The following is a 20849-nucleotide window of genomic DNA, read 5'->3' on the forward strand; positions in this document are numbered from 1 at the left end:
CCAAAAAGTGGGAGACCAGTGTTGGATCCCAAGTCCATTCAACTCAGTGTAGTGAATTGCCAACCCAGTTTAAAGCCAGCAAACAGGGTAGTGTAATTCAAACACTATTTTGAAAGCTTGCCTTTCCTCTGCCAGGCTTAGGATCTGGCAAGCTTTATGTCGGCTTAATTTACACCGTGCTTTCTTTCTGGGAATACTCAAGGTTACGCAATACCAGCACCTTCTTTTCCAAATGTTAAAAGTGTGGCATTTGTTGTAACAACTTCATGATGATGTTGATAATGACATTTATTCATTCGTTTGTTTGTTTGTTTGCCACCCATCTGACTGGGTTCCCCCAGCCACTCTGGGCAGCTTCCAACAAATTGAAACCCGTTACAACATCAAACATTAAAACTTCCCTGAACAGGGGCCTTCAGATGTCTTCTAAATGTTATATAGTTATCAATCTCCTTGACATCTGATGGGAAGGTGTTCTACAGGGAGGGTGCCACTGCCAAGAAGGCCCTCTGCCTGGTCCCCTGTAACTTCTTGCAGTGAAGGAACCATCAGAAGGCTCTTGGAGTTGGATCTTAAATGTCCGGGCTAAATGATGGGGGTGGAGACGCTCCTTCAGATATACAGGGCCAAAGCTGTTTTGGGCTTTACAGGTCAGCACCAACACTTTGAATTGTGCTCAGAAACATACTGGCACCTTTTCTGAGCACTGACTATATTATACCACAAACATCAATAGAATTTTTTGTGTTCAATGGGACATACAGTGGTACCTCGCAAGATGAATGCCTTACACAATGAAAAACTCGCAAGACGAAAGGGGTTCACAATTTTTTTGGGTGACTCACAAGATGAATTTTTCTATGGCCGTGCTTCGCAAGACAAATAGGAACATATTAATTAAATTTCAATGCATTCCTATGGCAAACTGTGCTTTGCAAGACAAAAATTTCACAATATGAAATGACTCACGGAACGAATTACTTTCGTCTTGTGAGGCATCACTTTACTCCTGGATAAGTAAAGGACTGTAGCATAAACTATTACAGGAATTGTATAGGTCATAGACATCAATTTTAGAATACAGAAAAAAGGAACTCAATCCTTTCCCAAGTCACTATATCCTTATAGTTGAAATATCTGTAGTAGAATACAAAATGCAGAGAAAACATAGACAAGTCAACAGCTCTGATTTGCACACTCCGGCTTACCTTTGTAGGTTAGGCAAAGTATTTGCTCTGCTGCTACTTCAAGACCTTTGATATCCATCTTTGTGCGGTGATAATCCAGATGATCACAGCTATTATGCATTCTTCGATTGAATGGACTAAGAACACTCTGCTTTGGCAAATCCCATAAAGAAGACTACCGCTCTCCTTATTGACTTTAGTGCAGTGCTGTGGCAGGCAAAATGACAAAGGATAATCATTTTGAAGTCAATCCAGACAAAGCTCTTAATAAACAGTTTCTCAAAGGGAGCTACAGGCAGCTCGTTTGTATCACGCACATCCTCTATTAGTGTACTGCTGGGTGGGGTTTGTTATGCTCCTCTTAAACAAGAGGCTGTAAACTTCCAGTGATGAATCAAATGCTTCTGGTTGCTATTGGAAAGGAGGGTAATGGGACTGAGTTGAAAATTGGTCACTTTCACAGCAAAATATACATTTTTGATGGAAGACGGACAGAAATCTTAATTGCTTGTGGGGGGGGGACCCCAACTTTGGAAGTGTTATGCAATTCTTCCATTCCTTTCTTCCACTGTCCAACCATCTCATCCTCTGTCATCCCCTTCTCCTTGTGCCCTCAATCTTTCTCAACATCAGGGTCTTTTCCAGTGAGTCTTCTCTTCTCATGAGGTGGCCAAAGTATTGGAGCCTCAGCTTCAGGATCTGTCCTTCCAGTGAGCACTCAGGGCTGATTTCCTTCAGAATGGATAGGTTTGATCTTCTTGCAGTCCATTGGACTCTCAAGAGTCTCCTCCAGCACCACAATTCAAAAGCAAAAATTCTTCGGCAATCAGCCTTCTTTATGGTCCAGCTCTCACTTCCATACATCACTACTGGGAAAACCATAGCTTTAACTATACAGAGCTTTGTTGGCAAGGTGATGTCTCTGCTTTTTAAGACACTGTCTAGGTTTGTCATGATTGCATACTGTACTGGTTTTCTGCTGCAGCTTGCCTTCCTCAAAAAACTATGCTACTCATCTCATTGTCCCAGACCCCCTATGTGTCCCTATTTTCCATGAGCAGTCCTGGATTTACAGAAGCCATACAGGTTTCTGCTTTGATCCCAGAATGTTCCACTTTTCTTTAGGATATCCCTATTTTCATCAGAGAAAAGCTGGAGAGTATGGAGTTTTGCCCCCCCCCCCTAGCCAAGGAGATAAGTAACTTTATAACTTTGGAAGACTTCTTCTAAAGGCTAGAAAAGTGCCCCCCCCCCAAAAAAAGTTTACTTTTTTATTGTGTTTTTATATGTGTTGGAAGTCATCCAGAGTTTCTGAGTGGGGCATAAATTGTAAAATTATTATTATTATTATTATTATTATTATTATTATTATTTATTTACAGAATAGGATGTCCCTATTTTAATTGTATAAATGTTGGAGGGTATGCTCCACTGTGGCAAAATTACATAATTTACATAATTAATGCAATTAATTACTTACCGTATGTACTCATGTACTTACAAAGGTTGCACAGCGCCCCTAATCTCTACTGAGTTGTAGCAAGATTCCAAGGGGTTCCAGGCACTTACCCATACCCACTTACTCAGGGGTGCCAACTTCAATAAAATATTGTGCGGGCCCAGGTAAGCCCTGCCCCCACCTAATAAATCACATGACGCAGTACACACACACCTTTGAATGGCAATGCTCATTAACTTGGGGGCGGCCCCCAAAAATATTTTATTGTGGGGGTGAAGACCCCTCAACCCTTAAGAGTTGGCTCCTATGGCCAAGGTTGTGTTTCCATTGGGAATCAAGACGAAGTGTAGACTGTCATGTATTTAAGAGATATTGTTCATTTACACATATTTACACGTAAGTCTGCTTTGGAGCGCATTCAGTGTGTTGCATCTCAAGAGCAGCTTGTCACCCAGGAGTGCAGCACGAGATTTCCAAGGCATCCTGAACATCTCCCAGCCTGCCAAAATCTTCTGGCCTTCAGCTCCCACATGGAGTTCTGGCCCCTCCTTTTCTTCTACCCAAAAGCCCCTGCTCAAAACCTTAGTTTTAAGAGAACACTTGTCTTCCTGTGGAGCCATCACACACGCTTGGTAACCTCCAGCTTTCTTGTCTGCTGCTGAATGCCTCACGTTTTGCCAGGGTCATGAATCTGCTATCTTTCTTAATGGCTGCATTCAGCCAGTCTTACCAGGCTAATCTGATCCGTTAGTTTAGGCTAAGTGCAGGAATTTCTGTGTTTGCCACACCTTCATTGTTTCTAACTTTTGCTAATTCTACCAAAACCTACAACATCATTATGGCATTCATTTCATGAAGGAAATGCAATGAAAGAGGAGGGGTGAAATCAATTAGGTACCATTTGTGGACTGAAAAAACCACAACAGTGAATACCAATATTTTTGCCACATTGATTCACGTTCCAGATAATGGGATGGATAAGAGAACACCAGCAATTTCCATTTCTGTTTTTGTTGGAATTCCCTGACATTCCTAAGTGAGAATGTTGAAGGATATGGAATTGAACCAATTGAAGAAGTAACCCTGTTGTCAGTAAACCACTTATCTAGTTTCCTTGAGAGGGCTAGAGATAAAAAAATAAGGTTCACCGAGGGATGAGGTAAGGTCCTTGATAGGAGGGCAGCAATGGTTCTTTTCTGCTGTGGATCATTGTTGCAAATACTGAAAATGTTGCATTTTATTTTGGTATTTTATTTATGTTTGGATTCCAAACTCTTTACAGTCAGGAGGGTAAAACATTGAAATAAAAAAGTAAACGGCCTCAAGTGAGGAAGTGTGGGGATGAGCTGTGAAAACAAAGCTGTTGTTCTGCTTGTAAAAGGACTGCACATTGTGGGTCATATTTATTTACATGACTAAACTTGAGTGGTTTCATGAGAATGTAACTGTTATGGTCACACACACACACACACACACACACCCAAAAAAATTAAGCCTCAGCTTTTTAGTTTAGTGTGGGTGCTGAATATTCAGTCAACAATCCTTATCCCATACCCTCCAAAATTTCTCTGTTGAAAATAGGGGCATCCCATTCCATGATGATGATTTCACTATTTATAACCCACACATCTTATTGGTTTGCCCCAGCAGTCTGGGCAGCTACCAACATATATAAAAACATAATAAAACATTAAACATTTTTTAAGGATTGCTTTTAGATGGCTCAGGGGTTAGATAACTCCATACCCTCCACCATTTCTCCAACAAAAATAGGGAGATCCTAAGGAAAAGTGGGACATTCCAGGATCAAATCAGAAACCGGGACGGCTTCTCTAAATCAGGGACGTCCCTGAAAAATAGGGACACTTGGGGGGGGGGGTCGGTTTTCCCTTGTTGTTGAATCACACTTTATGTGGTTCTTTGAGGAGAAGGAATGGCAGTTAGATGCATTTTAAGTCTATTGTAAAGTTATGTCCTCTGCGGCATGCATTAACAGATGTTTTCCAGTTCCAAAATAAATGTCTGTTCTCCAGGAAGGATTTGAGGTTTTTATAACTTATGCATTGGGATCAAAGGAGCAAGCATTTTTTCTGTGCAAATGCTTTGTTTCCTGACAAGTTGGAAGCAACAAAAAGTCAAGCAGCAGCTCTCCAGAAAGCCCCAGCAGATGCTCTGCTTCTCCTGGTGGCAGATTTTTTTGTATTTGTATTTTTTTTTTTGCATGCCATCTGATCCAGTTCAGGGAATGTCAACAATAACACTGCCATGAAACAGATGCCATGGAGCCTGCCAGTGTATAAGTTCCACCTCGCCACACACACAAACAACTGTTTCTCAATGTGTCCTGTACACCCACAAGCTGAAATTAATTCGGAGTTCTGTTAAGAGTGTAATATCAGAACAAGACAGGTACAGCTGGCTAACATACTTTATCTTTTACTCCTGTAGAAATCTGTTCTATTTAAATGGGTATAATAAGAGCATAATAAGAGTCCTGCTAGATCAGACCAGAGGCCTATCTAGCCCAGCATAGATGCTGTGGACAAGGGGCGCAGGTTGGCGCTGTGGTCTAAACCACTGAGCCTCTTGGGCTTGCCGATCAGAAGGTCGGCGGTTCGAATCCCTGCAACAGGGTGAGCTCCCGTTGCTCTGTCCCAGCTCCTGCCAGCCTAGCATTTTGAAAGCATGCCAGTGCATGTAGATAAATAGGTACCACTGTGCTGGGAAGGTAAACAGAATTTCCATGTGCTCTGGTTTCAATCACGGTGCCCCGTTGCGCCAGAAGCGGTTTAGTCATGCTGGCCACATAACCCGGAAAGCTGTCTGTGGACAAATGCTGGCTCCCTCAGCCTGAAAGCAAGATGAGTGCCACAACCCCATAGTCAATTTTGAGTGGACTTAACCACCCAGTGGTCCTTTACCTTTACCTTTACCTTACATGCTTGTGGGAAGCCTGCAAGCAAGACCTTCTGTGCTGGGGGAGCAATCCCACTCCACAAAGTATTATGTCATAGCTCTGTTTCAAAGTGCTGAAATTGAGCAGGTATGCTAAGTTATGCTGGACCTGCAAATATTCCAAAAAGGTAGAGGAGTTATATCACATGCCGTAAGCTTTAAAAGCTTTTGTGCTCTGAGAATTCTGTCATAGGAGGTGGTGATGTTCTGGGCAGCCTAATTCCATCATACATCAGGCTTAAAAGGTAAAGGTACCCCTGACCATTAGGTCCAGTCGCGGGCGAGACTGGGGTTGCGGCACTCATCTCGCTTTACTGGCCAAAGGAGCCAGCGTACAGCTTCCGGGTCAAGTGGCCAGCATGACTAAGCCGCTTCTGGCGAACCAGAGCAGCGCATGGAAATGCCGTTTACCTTCCCGCTTTATCTACTTGCACTTGACGTGCTTTCGAACTGCTAGGTTGGCAGGAACAGGGACCAAGCAATAGGAGCTCACCCCATTGCGGTGATTAGAACCGCTAACCTTCTGATCAGCAAGCCCTAGGCTCTGTGGTTTAGACCACAGTGCCACCTGTGTCCCTGTGTATCAGGTTTACTGACACTCATTCAGAGATCCATTCCATCCTGTTTTCTACAGGTTTTATTTTAATAAAGGAATGCACAAAATCCCACATTTCTCTGATGAAAATATGGGTGCCCTATTTAATAATAATGGTAATAATAATTACACTCCAACCATCTGACTGGCTGTGATGCCCCAGCCACTCTGTGTTGCTTCCAACATATATATAAACATAATACAGGGCTGCCTTCAGATGCCTTCTAAAGGTTTCTCCTTGGCTTGGGGGGGGGTCCACATAACTCCATACCTTCCAACATTTTTATGATTAAAATAGGGGCATCTTAAGGAAAAGGACATTCCAAGATCACATCAGAAACTGGGATGGTTTCTGTAAATCCGGGACCGTCCCTGGAAAATACGGACATTTGGAGGTTCTGCTCATATGGTTGTATCCAGCGCTGTGTGAGCAGTTTTAACAGTATGACTTCCCCTTCCATCCCCACCCCAAATCTTCTCCAGACAGTGCCTCAGTCCAATCCAAAAGTCTGCATTTACATGGCATGAATTTTAGTGCACCCTTTAACTAAAATATCCACTTGCTAAGATGAAATATGCACTTTTCAATGCATTCATATGTTAAATACACATTTTACACAAAACGTGTATTTTTGTCTGTACTTTTTGTACGCCTAAACTGTGTAGCCAAATCTGGAGAAATGCATTCCTTAACTTAGGTTTGTCTTCAATTCGTGAGTGAGTTTTGGGACTGTTGGATCTGGTCCTCTGTAAAAAGTGACCTGAACGAATTCCTCCCCCTATCCCTGGAAGGAAGTCACAATTCTTAATTCTAAGTGCAGAAGGACAGGCTTCAGTAGATTAGTGGTACAGTATGTCAAAGGCACTCTTTTTGTACTTGGGGGAACTTATTTATCATATAAGACTACTTCATAGATGTATTTTTAAAACACAGAAGTGGCCTAACCATGGATGGGAATGTTGATAAAAAGGAAACATTAGTGGTTAGAGGAGGAATACTGGTGAGCTATTAGCTAACAACTGAAGCAAGTGCCACCCCCAACAAGCTAATGTCCCTCCATCCCACTAGGCTAAAGGAGGAATCATATGCCAGGCCTGCTACTTTCCTACCACTGGATAGTAGTAAAATTATGAATAAAATCTGTTATTTACTCGTTTATGCTCCATCTGGTGCAATTCAGCTGAACTGTGTTGAAAAATGATCGAGATATGACCCCCCCCCCAAAAAAAACCACTAAAGGTGTTCAATGCTCTGGCATTAAGCTAGCACAGAGAATATATTTTTGACAACCATTATATTAAAAGCCTGGGTTCTGCATGTAAAAGGCTGCAGTGATGTGATGTCGATGACAACATGCAATTGTGTGTTCTTCCTTTTCATTTACTGCCTTCTTTCTTATTTTCTTCTTCATCTTTGTCCTACTGTGATTTTCATACTGATAGATACAATAAACGTTCTGATTCTGAAGAGTCCTGCTTGGTATGTCTGATGTGGTCATTCAGAACCTCATCTCCTGAAATCAACGGCTTTTTCAAGCTGACTACTTGATCCAAGCCAGTTAATGTTACAATGCCACAAAGCTATGATAAAGTCATGAAGCAAATTCAAAGTAAGGGCAATATTTCATGGCCTTTTGCCCCTCTTTTGAGCCCCTTCACCCCAAAATCACTGAAATGAGGTGCATTTTTGATAGCTAGCATTTTTATTTTATTTTTATTTTGTGAATCCACCTTAAGGTCAGCCTTTATACACACATGTGTGCTGGTCTCTTGGTAGAGGTTACTCTGTTCCATTAGCAAAAGTGGTATTCACACCATTGAAGAATATATTTCCTTTTCTTCTACTGTAGGGCATGTTCTTCTGGACACATGTTTTTTCCACTAGGCATGATGTTCCTTGCCTGTGGATTTGGAAATAATTGGGAGGCATATATAGTCTAGGCAGAACCTTCCCATTTTGCCTTAGGCAATGAAGTGGGATAGGCTGTCCCTGAGTGGAAGGAAACCTCTGTGCTTAAATTTAAAACCAGTGTGTGGTAGTGGTTAGAATAGTGGCACTGATCTCAGGAGGACCAGATTCATCCATGAAATTAAGAGTGGTTTTGAATGTTAACAATGCATTTGCAGAAATGACAACTATGTCATACTCCCTGTGTTTATATCAAGCACATTAGAAGTTCTCTTGGTACCTCATGCATTTACCCTTACAGGAAATGTGCAAACCCATTTGAAGTCGAGTACAGGAAGTGTCATTACGCTAGACGTCCTGTATCTGTACATAGCATTAACTCCAACCTGAGACTTCCCTCTCCCAAGATATTAACACAGGAAGTGCAACTGACACTTCCTGAACTAGCATATATCACTAAAGTTCAAACCCACACCGACTGGATGGCTATGGGCAGGCTGGTGTCTCTCAGTCTAATCAACCTCAGAAGAACACAGAGGCTAATTGAGATAAGAATTATGAAATAATCTACATGGTGTTATTTGTAATAATTTCTATAAACAGAGTTAGGTACACTTAAAGATCCCAAAGGGTTTGCTCAATGTTCCTGTCTTCCTCAGAAATAGCAACTTTCCCATTGAGATGATTTTTGGATTAATAATTAAAATGGAAAAGCTACTGTTCTTCCATCCATGAATTTCTCTTATTAATTATTTTGTCCTTTTCTCTCTTTTTCTGTTAAGCTTCATTCTGACTTGGACAAGGGAGTGGGAAGTGTTAAGTACACGTTATCAGGAGATGGCGCTGGTACAGTGTTTACCATTGACGAGACCACAGGGGACATTCATGCCATAAAGAGCCTTGACCGTGAAGAGAAGCCTTTCTACACCCTCCGTGCTCAAGCAGTGGACGTCGATACGAGGAAGCCACTGGAGCCCGAATCAGAGTTCATCATCAAAGTGCAGGACATTAATGATAATGAACCAAAATTTCTTGATGGACCTTATGTTGCCAGTGTCCCTGAAATGTCTCCAGTAGGTAAGTCTACCTCTTTTTCTTCCTTCTCCTTCTTTAAAGGAACTCTTCTTACCTAACCTGCACGCTTTAGCCTCATTTGTGCTGGAAATGAACATGTGGCATCTGAAAAAAATAGTGCTATGTGTGATATTGTTGAGCATCATGTCCAGGAAGGAAGACCAATAGCCACAGATGATGTAGTTCAGCAACATCTGGAGGGCTACAAGCTCCCCACACCTGTGGTTGAGGGGTATCCTCACACATGTTGGTGCTCTCAGCAAGTTGCCCCAGGAAGATGGAAGGGAGTCACTGCTGTCAGATCATTCATTTCTAGAGGCATGGTTTAGATGACCTGCCTCATCCATGTGTGTCAAGTATATTTAATCACTGAGATTTCCATGATGACAGTAGCTCTTTTTAAAGCAGCATTATTTTGGCAAGATGTCAACTGCATATGCAGCACTCATGTGAACTGCAAAAATGGAGCCTGAACATAAACACATCTCATACGTAGACATCCCACATGTGGCCAATGCAACTACATGGGATTACTGTTATGCTCCCCTAGTAGTGTGTGGGGTTATTCCATTTGGGATCAAGCCTCAGCGTGATGCGGATTTAACTTTACCCCTTGCTATTCTTTGTGCTTCCTGCCCTTCAAAACTGTTGTTTGCCCCTTGAGGCAAAATGCAGAAGGGAGGTGTTTGGATGACCATTCCCTTTTGAGGGCAAGTTATTATGATAGACCTTTCAATCAGTATTTAAGTCAGGACTTCTCTGCCTATGTGGGTAAAGTTGAGAGTGAATTTATTATTACTTGTGCTACCCTTTTTAAGTGCAAGGGAAAAGTGATCAGAGAGTTTGACAATAGCCATACTTATATTGACCAAGTCATGCCTTCACTGGTAAATTAATCACCAACAATTTCTAAGCAACAAACATTAGCTTTTCATATATATATATATATATATATATATATATATATAATCAAAATGAAACAATTGCTTTCATCTAAGATTTCCTCTTCCTGCCATTCATTGTCTCCTAAATTGCTTTAAAAGTGTTCTTTAGGGATGTAGACTGGCCCACTTTCTACCTCAGCTTCCTTGCTAAAACCCAGTCTATTACTGAGCTTCCTCTTCGGACCACATATAGATATTTTGTCAGCGTTGGCATTCATAACCTCTGCTGTTCAAGGTTGAGTATTAAATTAGTACTGTGTAGTAGCTACTCGAAGAGCATAGACCTGTGTGGGAGCTGCTTGAGACATCATACCATACTGGATAATGGATGCACACCTCTGGTTTGAGTACACTTGAGCAAGTGAGACAAATCTTCTACATCACCATCATTTTAAGATATCAACAGCAATTACTTGCTGCAGTCATGGCAGTGGGAGGCCCCAGGAGCCTATGCAATTGGTTGCTTCTGCTTTTGTATCTGTGGCCATCTCCTTTGTTTGCTGAGCAGCAACAACAACATTTTTTTTATTTATACCCTGTCCATCTGGCTGGGTTTCCCCAGCCACTCTGGGCAGCTCCCAACAGAATATTAAAAACACAATAAAACATCAAACATTAAAAACTTCCCTAAACAGGGCTGCATTCAAATATCTTCTAAAAGTCACATAGTTGTTTATTTCCTTGACAAGGGAGGGTGTTCCACAGGGCAGGTGCCACTACCGAGAAGGCCCTCTGCCTTCTCCCTCGCAGTGAGGGAATTGCCAGAAGGCCCTCGGTGCTAAGACCTCAGTGTCCGGGCTGAACGATGGGGTGAAGACGCTCCTTCACGTATACTGGGCGGAGACCGTTTAGCAAGGTGTTATGAAAGGTGTTTAATATTTGGTTACTAAGGGGTTTGTATGTTTGTTTTGGAATGTATGCCTTCTCTGAAACATTCTTAAGTAATTATTCACAATGGGCACCATCTGACCCCTCTACTTGCAAAAGGTGCAGCACCCCAACGATTTGTTCATCTCGCTCAGTACAGTACAGTATTGTCTTCACTTTTTGGGAATGTCTCTCCAGGTTCTCAGCCAGAGGGCTACTTTATTCCTTTAAGGAATGAACTCAGGACCTTCTGCTTGTTAACTGTGTGCTCTACCACTGAGCTATGGTCCTAATGTGCCAGGTTCATTTGCTTTCCTCCTTGCCTCCTCTCTCCTCTGTTGCCTGGGCACTGAGACCTTGCTCCTTCCCTGGGTGCATCTGGCAGCTGAGGCCTCTACTGATAGACTACTCTTATCAAGATTAGAAATAGCTTTCAGCATGAGACTATGGTATTGAATGATATTGAACGTGCACAGATACTATCAGCGCCTTACAGCAGAGAAGAATTTGGGTGGAGAGAAGGGGGTCTCCCCCTCCCTTTTTGTCCTCCACAGCCTAGCTTTCTGCACTCTCTGCCTTGCTATCTATGTTTATAGGGGTTGTGTGAGGGACAGGGGATATCGCGAAGTCCCTCCCCTCCTGAGTTCAAGCCCGTCCCCGAGCAAAGGGGAAAGCAGGGAGAGTTCCGATTCCAGTGGGGAAGCAGGAAGTCGTGTCCGAGGCTCAGGCAAGGTAGAGGAGCCAGGGTCCCAGGTGGGACAGGAAGGGGCAAGTAAGGGGGGAAGACCCATCCCCCCAACTCCAGAATTACGCAGGAAGAGGAGGGGCAAGAGGATGGGTCTGCCAAAGCTTTTGTGTTGGAGAAAGACGCGCCAAAAGCCATTAGGAGGTTCTGAAACCGACTGACAACATCGCTCCGTGTAAATAGCAATGACTTGAGCACTGTAAATACGCAGCACCAATAAAAGAATAAAATGCAGAGCTGCGTAGCGTCGTTACTCTGAAGTAGTCCACTCCGGCCACTGTGACAGCAACCTCCTAATCATTTTTGGGCTACTTTGGAGTTGCCGGGATGAGCGTGTCAGAGGCGGAGAAGTGGCGGCAGATCGCTGAGCAAGCCCAGCTAGAACTGCAACAGCTGTCGCTGCAGGCGCAGGGAGAATTGAAGGCAGCTAAAGAGGAGACTAAGAAGGTCCAGGACGACCGGCTACAACTTGCGGAACAGGTGAGAGAGCTCCAGGAAAAAGAGCAGCATTTAAGGGCGGTGGCGGTAGACCTCCAAAACAAGCTGGATGCAGAGAAAAACAAGGCGGGAGGGGCACCCCAAGTCCAAGTGCTGCCAGGAAGGAGAGCCGGGACCCTAGTAAGCAAGTTCAATGGAGACCCGAAGGAGTTTCAGGGCTTTGAGACTGAGATTGTGTATGCTCTTGAGCTGCACCACGATGAGTTCCCTGATGATGAGCACAGAGTAGCGTTTATTGTGGAGCACCTTACAGGGGCGGCCAGGGAGTGGCTAAGACCGTTAATTGCAACAAGGAATCCTTGCATGAAGAATGTCAAACTATTTCTAGAAGGTTTAAAAACGATGTATTCGTCCGATAGTCATATGGACCAGACTAAGGAGGAACTTCATAATTTACGCCAAGGAAATATGACAGTGCGCGCGTATTGGGCGAAATTCACCATGCTGGTGCACAGATTGGGGTGGGATCTGCAGTCTGCCCCAATGCAAGCGGCGTTTTACTTGGGGTTGCATGAGGAGGTGAAGGATGAGCTCTCGAGAGGTCCAAAGCCCAGTAATATGGATCAACTGAGCAAAGCGGCTCTAGCGGTGGGGGTGAGGCAGGAATCCAGATGGAGCGACAAGCAAGCAACGCGCGCAAAGCGGGCTTGGTTCCCACGGTCGCAGGAGAAGCCACTCCCTCAACAACCCTTTCAAGCCACGCCTGGGGCCAGTCAGGACCAGGAACCCATGCAGATTGATAGCGCGCGCGCGCGGGCTTTTCAAACCCCAGCGGCGCCAAGACGCAAGGAGGGAAGGGGTGGGAATTGCTTTCTCTGCAACTCCCCCCAGCATCTCGTCAGAGACTGCCCACATCGCAGGGAGTGGCAAGGAAAGGCGGGAACGGTTGTGCCCTCCCCCACTGACGCAGCACCACAGCAGGGAAACGGGAAAGCCTGGCTGCAGGAGACAAGGGGCGGCAGCCAGGCACAGTCAGCAGACAACAGCCCCAGCCCACCCACCCGCACAGAGAGGAGCAGAGCCAGCCCACCCCTCCCAGAGCAGGAGTGGTTCTAGAAGTGACGCTCACGCTCCCTAATGGCTATCCCCTGACAGTCCTCGCCTTAATTGACAGTGGGGCGTCAGCGAACTTCTTCTCGAGGAACTTTGCAGAAGAGCACCAGATCCAGCTTCTGCAGCTGGATTTTCCTCTGCACGTGGCAACCATTGACGGCAGAGAGCTGCTGGGAGGGGCCATCACTCATCAAACTCCCCCCATGAGAATGACGGTTGGAAGGCACTCAGAGACACTGGCATTCAACGTCACCACCATCTCAGACCCCCCAATCGTTTTGGGCATGAGCTGGCTGGCGCGCCACGACCCCTCCATAAGTTGGCATCAGAGATGCATCACTTTTGGATCGGACTTTTGCCTGGAACATTGCATGCAGCACCAACCAGGGGAGGGGCCTCCGATAGCCACGGTGGCCACCATGCACGTCAAAGGGGGTGAGGCGATACCCAAACCATACTGGGACCTGCAGGAGGTCTTCAGTGAAGCGGAGTCCGACCACCTGCCCCCACACAGGCCTTTTGACTGCCAGATCAACCTGGTGCCTGGGGCAACTATACCCCCAGCCAAGCTGTACGCCATGTCAGACCAGGAACTGGAGGATCTGCGCGCTTTTATCGACAAGAACCTCAAGCGGGGGTTCATCAGAGAAAGCAAGGCAGCAGGGGGCAGCCCGGTCTTCTGGGTGGACAAGAAAGACACGCAACAGCGCCGTCTTGTGGTGGATTTTAGACGGCTGAATTCGGTGACAGAGCCAGTGGCTTTCCCCATGCCCAGAGTGGATGATCTCCTGACAGCGGCACGCAGGGGCAAGATTTTCACCAAGCTAGACCTGAGGGGGGCGTACAACTTGATCAGGATCCGGGAAGGCGATGAGTGGAAAACCACGATGTTCACGCCTCTGGGCTCTTTTGAATATCTGGTGATGCCCTTCGGGTTGCAAGGGGGCTCAGCATGCTTCCAGGCCTTCATGCACCACGTCCTGGGGTCCCTACTCTTCAGGAAATGCTTGGTCTTTCTGGATGACATCCTTATTTACTCCAACGACCCAGTGCAGCACGTGAAGGACGTCAGGGAGGTGTTACAGCGCCTGAAGGAGAACCACCTGTATGTGAAGCTGGAGAAGTGCAAGTTTCACACCAAGGAGGTGGACTTCCTGGGCTACAAGCTGTCAGACAAGGGGCTGGCAATGGACAAGGACAAGGTGCAGACCATCCTGGACTGGCACAGCCCCAGGACGCGCAAAGATGCCCAACGCCTACTAGGCTTTGCCAACTTCTACAGGAAGTTCATCAAGAACTTCTCTCGAGTTACGGCTCCCATCACTGACTGCCTGAGAGGCAAGCAGAAGTTCAGGTGGACACCAGAGGCGCAAGCAGCGTTCGAAAGCCTCAAGAGGGTGTTCGCCTCAGACCAGAACCTGTTCCACGTGGTTCAGGACGCGCCCCTACGCATTGAAACAGATGCTTCTGATAAGGCTGTGGGCGCCATTTTGTTGCAACTGGACGCCAACAGAGAGTGGAGACCCTGTGCCTTCTTCTCCAGGAAGTTGACCCAGCCCGAGCGAAACTACACAGTTTTTGATCGGGAACTTCTTGCGATCCACGCGGCGTTCCAGCACTGGAGACACTTCCTGGTGGGCGCCAAGCACCCCATCCAGGTGTGCACAGACCACAAGAACCTGGAGTTCTGGAGAACTGCCAGGGTGCTCAACCAGCGGCAGATACGGTGGGCGGAGTTCTTCTCGAACTTCAACTTCTCCATACACTACATCCCAGGAGAGCAGAATGTCAGGGCGGATGCCCTCTCCCGCAAGCCAGAGTACATGGAGGAGGAGGCGCCACCAGCCCCAAGGCACATTTTCCCCCCGTCGGCATGGTCCTGCGGAGCAGCAGTGGTGAGCGAGGCAGAACTCACAGCACTGACGGCAGCGGATGAATTTGCCAACCGCATCTTCAGAGAACTGAGAGGGGGGAGGGAGCAGGCAAAAGACTTTGCAGAACGCAGAGGGCTGCTTTTCTACAAGGGTGCGCTGTACCTACCCACCACCCAGCTTCGACGTACGGTCCTCAAGCAGATGCACGACAACCCTACAGCGGGGCATTTTGGAAGGGACAAGACCACTCACCTAGTCATGAGACACTTCTGGTGGCCAGGGGTGAGGGAAGATGTTCGAGACTATGTAAGGGGCTGTACCACCTGCCAGCGGGCGAAGGTGGTCAGAGCAGCGCCACCAGGGTTGCTGGAGCCCTTAGCCACACCACACAGGCCGTGGGAAGTGGTGTCCATGGACTTCATCACAGATCTGCCTTCGTCCAGGGGTAAGACTGCAGTGTTGGTGGTGGTGGACCTCATGTCCAAAATGTGTCACTTTATACCGTGTGCCAGGGCAGTCTCGGCAGAAGAGACAGCCAAACTGTTTGTTGATCACGTTTTCAGACTGCATGGATTACCTTTAAGGGTTATTTCAGATCGTGGCCGCCAATTTGTTTCCAGGTTCTGGCGGCGGCTCATGAACCTCCTGCAGGTGGAGGTCAGCTTGTCGACGGCTAGACACCCGCAGACCAACGGACAAGCGGAGAGGGTCAACGCCATTCTGCAGCAGTACCTGAGATGCTACGTCAGCCAGCGGCAAACGGACTGGGTGGATCGCTTGCCACTAGCAGAATTTGCCTACAACAATGCAGTGCACGTCTCCACAGGGGTGTCGCCCTTTAAGGCCAATTACGGGCGCGACCTCAGATCTTTCCCAGAGAGGGAGAGGGAGGAGGAGGAGGAGGGCCCACAGGCTGAGGATTGGGCAGAGGAACTGGAGACGGTGCACCAGCAGCTCAGAGAACACTTGGAGAGGGCCAAGGAAGCGTACAAAAAGGGGGCAGATCGCCACAGGCGACAAGGGGAGGTCATCAGGGTGGGGGACAAGGTGTGGTTGTCCTCGGAGGGCCTTCCCACCAGAGGGAGGTGCAAAAAGCTGGCACCCAAATGGCTGGGCCCCTTCACGGTCACGCAGCAGGTCAACCCGGTGGCATACAGGCTGGCACTGCCAGAGGACATGAGGGTGCATCCAGTGTTTCATAGATCGCTGCTGTCGCCGTACAGGGAAAGCAGCAGGCTCCGAGACAGCGAACAAACCCCCGAGGGAGGGGGGGAGAGGGAAAGCAGGGAGCAACTCAATGAGGCCACGGCCATCCTGGATTCAAGGTGGGGGGTGGGGGGCCTGGAGTACCTCATGGCATGGGAGGATGCTCCACCGTCCCAGAATGAATGGGTTCCCGCCACTCAGATACAGGAGGAATTCTTGGTGGAAGAATTCCACGCCCTCTTTCCCCACAGACCCAAGCCCTGGCACATGGAAAGGGAGGGGGAGGAGGAGGAGGCACGGGAGAACAGCTCACCATGGCGCTGGGAAGCGGAGTTTGAGGAACCAGAGGATGAGGTATGGGTGTCGCCAAGATCCACCCAGTCAGAGGAAGGAGCAGATTGGCAAAACATTTTTACCCCCACCAGCTCCGACGCCACGGACTTTTTGGGATTCCCGTCCTCCCAGGCGGAAGGGGGGGGCTCGCAGGACTGGGGGGAGGTGTTCACACCAACGGGCTCGGAGAGCACCGAGTTTTTAGGCTTCCAGTCGTCACCGACACATGGGGGGGGCCTGGGGAGGGGTGAAGGAGAGCTTGGGAGGGGGGTGGATGTGAGGGACAGGGGATATCGCGAAGTCCCTCCCCTCCTGAGTTCAAGCCCGTCCCCGAGCAAAGGGGAAAGCAGGGAGAGTTCCGATTCCAGTGGGGAAGCAGGAAGTCGTGTCCGAGGCTCAGGCAAGGTAGAGGAGCCAGGGTCCCAGGTGGGACAGGAAGGGGCAAGTAAGGGGGGAAGACCCATCCCCCCAACTCCAGAATTACGCAGGAAGAGGAGGGGCAAGAGGATGGGTCTGCCAAAGCTTTTGTGTTGGAGAAAGACGCGCCAAAAGCCATTAGGAGGTTCTGAAACCGACTGACAACATCGCTCCGTGTAAATAGCAATGACTTGAGCACTGTAAATACGCAGCACCAATAAAAGAATAAAATGCAGAGCTGCGTAGCGTCGTTACTCTGAAGTAGTCCACTCCGGCCACTGTGACAGGTTGGGTCATAGTCCATGCTGTTTCCTGTTGACCCCATAATTATATTTTGCTTCAAGTTACAAATCTTATTTATTTAGGTCATTTCTATGCATGCTTGCTGGCTAAGCCAGAAAGAAAATAGGATCCCCTACAATTCTTTCCACACTTATGCTTAACAAGTGTGACCTCCATATTAGTACATCAGAACATGTGTTTATAGTGTTTTCAAAGAGCAAGAGCATGTTTTAAGTTTTAAAATGCATGCCAATAAAATGAATAAAGAAATGTGCTGGCAATTTGTCCTGTCGGAGTTGTATACCACTGACAAAACATCTACTTAATGCAACTTGCTGACTGTTTTGTCACTGTAAATTCTTCCCCAACCTCAACACTTGATTTTTTTCTTAAAATAATAAATAAAATAAAAATAAAGTTTAAGATATTGTGTGATTTTACCAGCTTTTTAATGTTGGCTTGGCAGCTTGGTTTATACAGTATGTAACAAACAACAGAAAAAAGTGTTTATTAACAGAGTAGAAAAAGTGGAGCTAATTACAAAGGATGGCATAGAATTCAGCAGAATAATTTGAAGCTTTCTAAACAGAAGCCCAGTAGAATGAAGAGTAAATTATAGCAGGACCAGAACTAGGTGCCTTGGTAACTGGGGCAAACAATCTGACATTTGCCCTGAAGTTAACCCCATATTTTGTGCAATAAAACGATAAGCAAGTATTGATCACTTAAATATTTAGTTGGATTGTGATAATGTTAGGGTAGCTTTTAAATCAGGAACATGGAAAAAACAAGCCATAATATTCTAATGTTTACTAAAACAGTATTGGGTCTGTTCCCAAACTGAAGTATCAAGAATAGAAGGCGTAGGAGGCTTAGTTTACTCAGAATGGAATATACATTTCAAGAGTTAATTTGAAGAGTTAATACATTACTTCTGGTATATGAACCACCATAGCTGCTACCGTAGTTGGCTGTGAAAATTTGTGTCCTGGACTTTTTAGACTCGTCTACCCATGTACTATCTGAAACCAAAGGAGTGCACTGGTTGCCAAATGTCATTCTCCCCACCCCCCCACCCCAAGCTCTTCTACCCCACTATATTGATAATGGGTTTTGCAGAATTTCTACCTTGTGAGCGGATTGCCTGCCCTATTTATTGGATGGAAGCTGGTTTGAGGGAAAGTGCATCAAACAGCAGCACTTCTCGTGAAACTGCAGGATACTTACGGATTGAAATGTCATGTGCTCTGGGCTTCAAGCACCAGCGCTGGGAGCACATTGGAGCTGGAATAAATAGCAATGTGTGCATAGCTTCTGCACCACTAAGTGGATCTAAACCTGAAGTGTATTTTTAAATGGATTACTTCGCCCAGTCGCCCAAACGGCTGTAAACATTAACTATATTTTATAGGAAATGACTTTTTTTTCCCTGGCTACCGACTGAGTGGCTATGAGCATCATTTTCCCTTTCCAGCTGCTGAGCTATTTTTTCTCTTATTAGCTCGGATCTATTTATATTTCTCACATCAGAAAGTAAGCAAAGGTTGCCGTCACTGAAGCAGCTCTCACTTTATGACAAGCAATAATGTCCCAGTTGTCGGACTCTCAGAAAGACATTGGAGATAATGAGAGCAAGCTGAGATTTAAACGGATTATAATGGATATTTGGCACATGCCCCGACTGCTTTATCTTAAAGCACTCCATTCCCCTCTCCACCCTTTCCTGCTTTGGAGTGCATTATACTCTTGTTTTGTGTGTGAGGAAGGGCACGAGATGCCCTGCGCAACAGGGCAAGCCAGTTCTAAAGACCAGACACTGATGGATTGCAGGAGTCAGTCAAGGGATCAGCAGCCTTGGAGGGCGAAAAGCAGGTAGCAGGAAAGACTTAAGGATGCTAAGCAAGTGGGAATCAGCAAACCAAACATGATTAACGACCGCAATTCTATGTATAGAAATATCCACAATAAAGCAGATAGTACCAAACCCCAGGAAGTGTCAGAGTGATAACAAAGTGAACATTAGGGACCTGATTAATGAGAGAGTAGAGGGGGGAAATTCCTGATGGTAGATATTGTAAAACATTCCTCTGGTTGCCACATGTATTTGTTTCTTGTTTTGGTTGCCGTGATTTTGCCAAAGCCAGCATGGACTCAAAAGATCTAGGGTAGGCCAAAGATATTGCAGTATTGGTGCCTTCAGGTAAGAGTGGGATAAAGGTGGGATCTAGGAATATAGGAGAGGCTGAGACCTATACTTTCACTTGGCCCATTATTATTTTCATATTGTGTATGGATTAATTCCCACTGGTCCAGAACACATAGTCTAAGATCCCTGTAGAGTTTTCCTTCACATACCTGGAACCAGAAGGTCATATTTATGTCCTGATCACATTCCATGCATCTTAGTTTTGCCATTATGCCAGTTTTAGGCCCTACCTGCACAATACATTTTAAGCAGTATCATGCCACTTAAAACTGTTATGGCTTCACCCAAATAATATTGGGAACATGTACTTTGTTAAGGGTGCTGAGAGTTGTTAGGCAAACCCATTCCCTTCAAAGACCTACAAAGACCTACAAAGACCTGGGAAGAAGGATCAGTTTATTGACAGTCTGAAAATTGCAGCTCCAAGGTTAGATCTGGATATATGAGCCACTGGTCATCTAGCCCTACTTTACAATATTAAACAAATATTAAACAAATACATGCTGATAATCATTTTCATCTATCAAATGCATATATACAAGAACATCTGCTATTGCTCTTAGACTCCCTGCTCCTTATTGCCTTCATGGCAGTTCCATTGCATTCTTATCAACCCTTTTTTCTCCATGCAAAGGTTCTTTGCTTTTGAAAATGCCTGTTGCTGATTCTCAAGGCCAGGCATTTGAAAGCAACAGGAAAAAGCTTGTCTGCAAACATTCTGTTTCCCAGTGCTTAGTCCTATGAGAGGTATTAAAGACACTAGCTAGAATTAGGCAACTTGCTTACTCCCTCTTTGGTTCAGTGACTCCAGAGTCATCCGCTTTCCCTTGTGATTTCCACTCTATGTCCCCTCATGCCTGAAAGCGAACCAGACAGTTTTCGGCAGATGCACTGTCATAGCTCTTGCATGTAGTACTCTCTCTCTCTCTATAATACTCCATTCACAGCTTTTTAGTCCTGAACCAACAACAATCACTGAACATAATCCACTGAGACAAAACACCTTGCTTTTCAAATAATAGATGATCTAGCTGCTCACCCATCTGCTGCTATTAAAGCAGCAGGAGGAACATTGCCTTCTACATGTTGTAAAGAAAAGGGAGGGACCCACTCTTCCAAATCAAGTTGAGAAAATGCATTGAGGATGATAACATGGTAAATCTTGACCATCTGGTGCCAGGGAAATGTTGTGATTATGCATTTGCAGGGTGGGGGAGTTGTAGATGTTTTAAAAATGCAATAAAA

General features: G+C 45.9%; 1 protein-coding gene across 1 annotated transcript in view; it reads left to right on the plus strand.

Annotated features, from left to right (window-relative positions):
• The window catches only part of CDH12 (cadherin 12), a 241364-nt gene that overhangs the window by 130495 nt on the left and 90020 nt on the right, over positions 1 to 20849 (plus strand). The window contains exon 3 of the mRNA XM_035126166.2: positions 8888 to 9182. Coding sequence (XP_034982057.2) covers positions 8888 to 9182 — 295 coding nt within the window. The remainder of the gene's footprint in view (positions 1 to 8887; positions 9183 to 20849) is intronic.

The sequence above is a fragment of the Zootoca vivipara genome, chromosome 8 (genome assembly GCF_963506605.1).
Source record: "Zootoca vivipara chromosome 8, rZooViv1.1, whole genome shotgun sequence".
Lineage (NCBI taxonomy): Eukaryota > Metazoa > Chordata > Lepidosauria > Squamata > Lacertidae > Zootoca > Zootoca vivipara.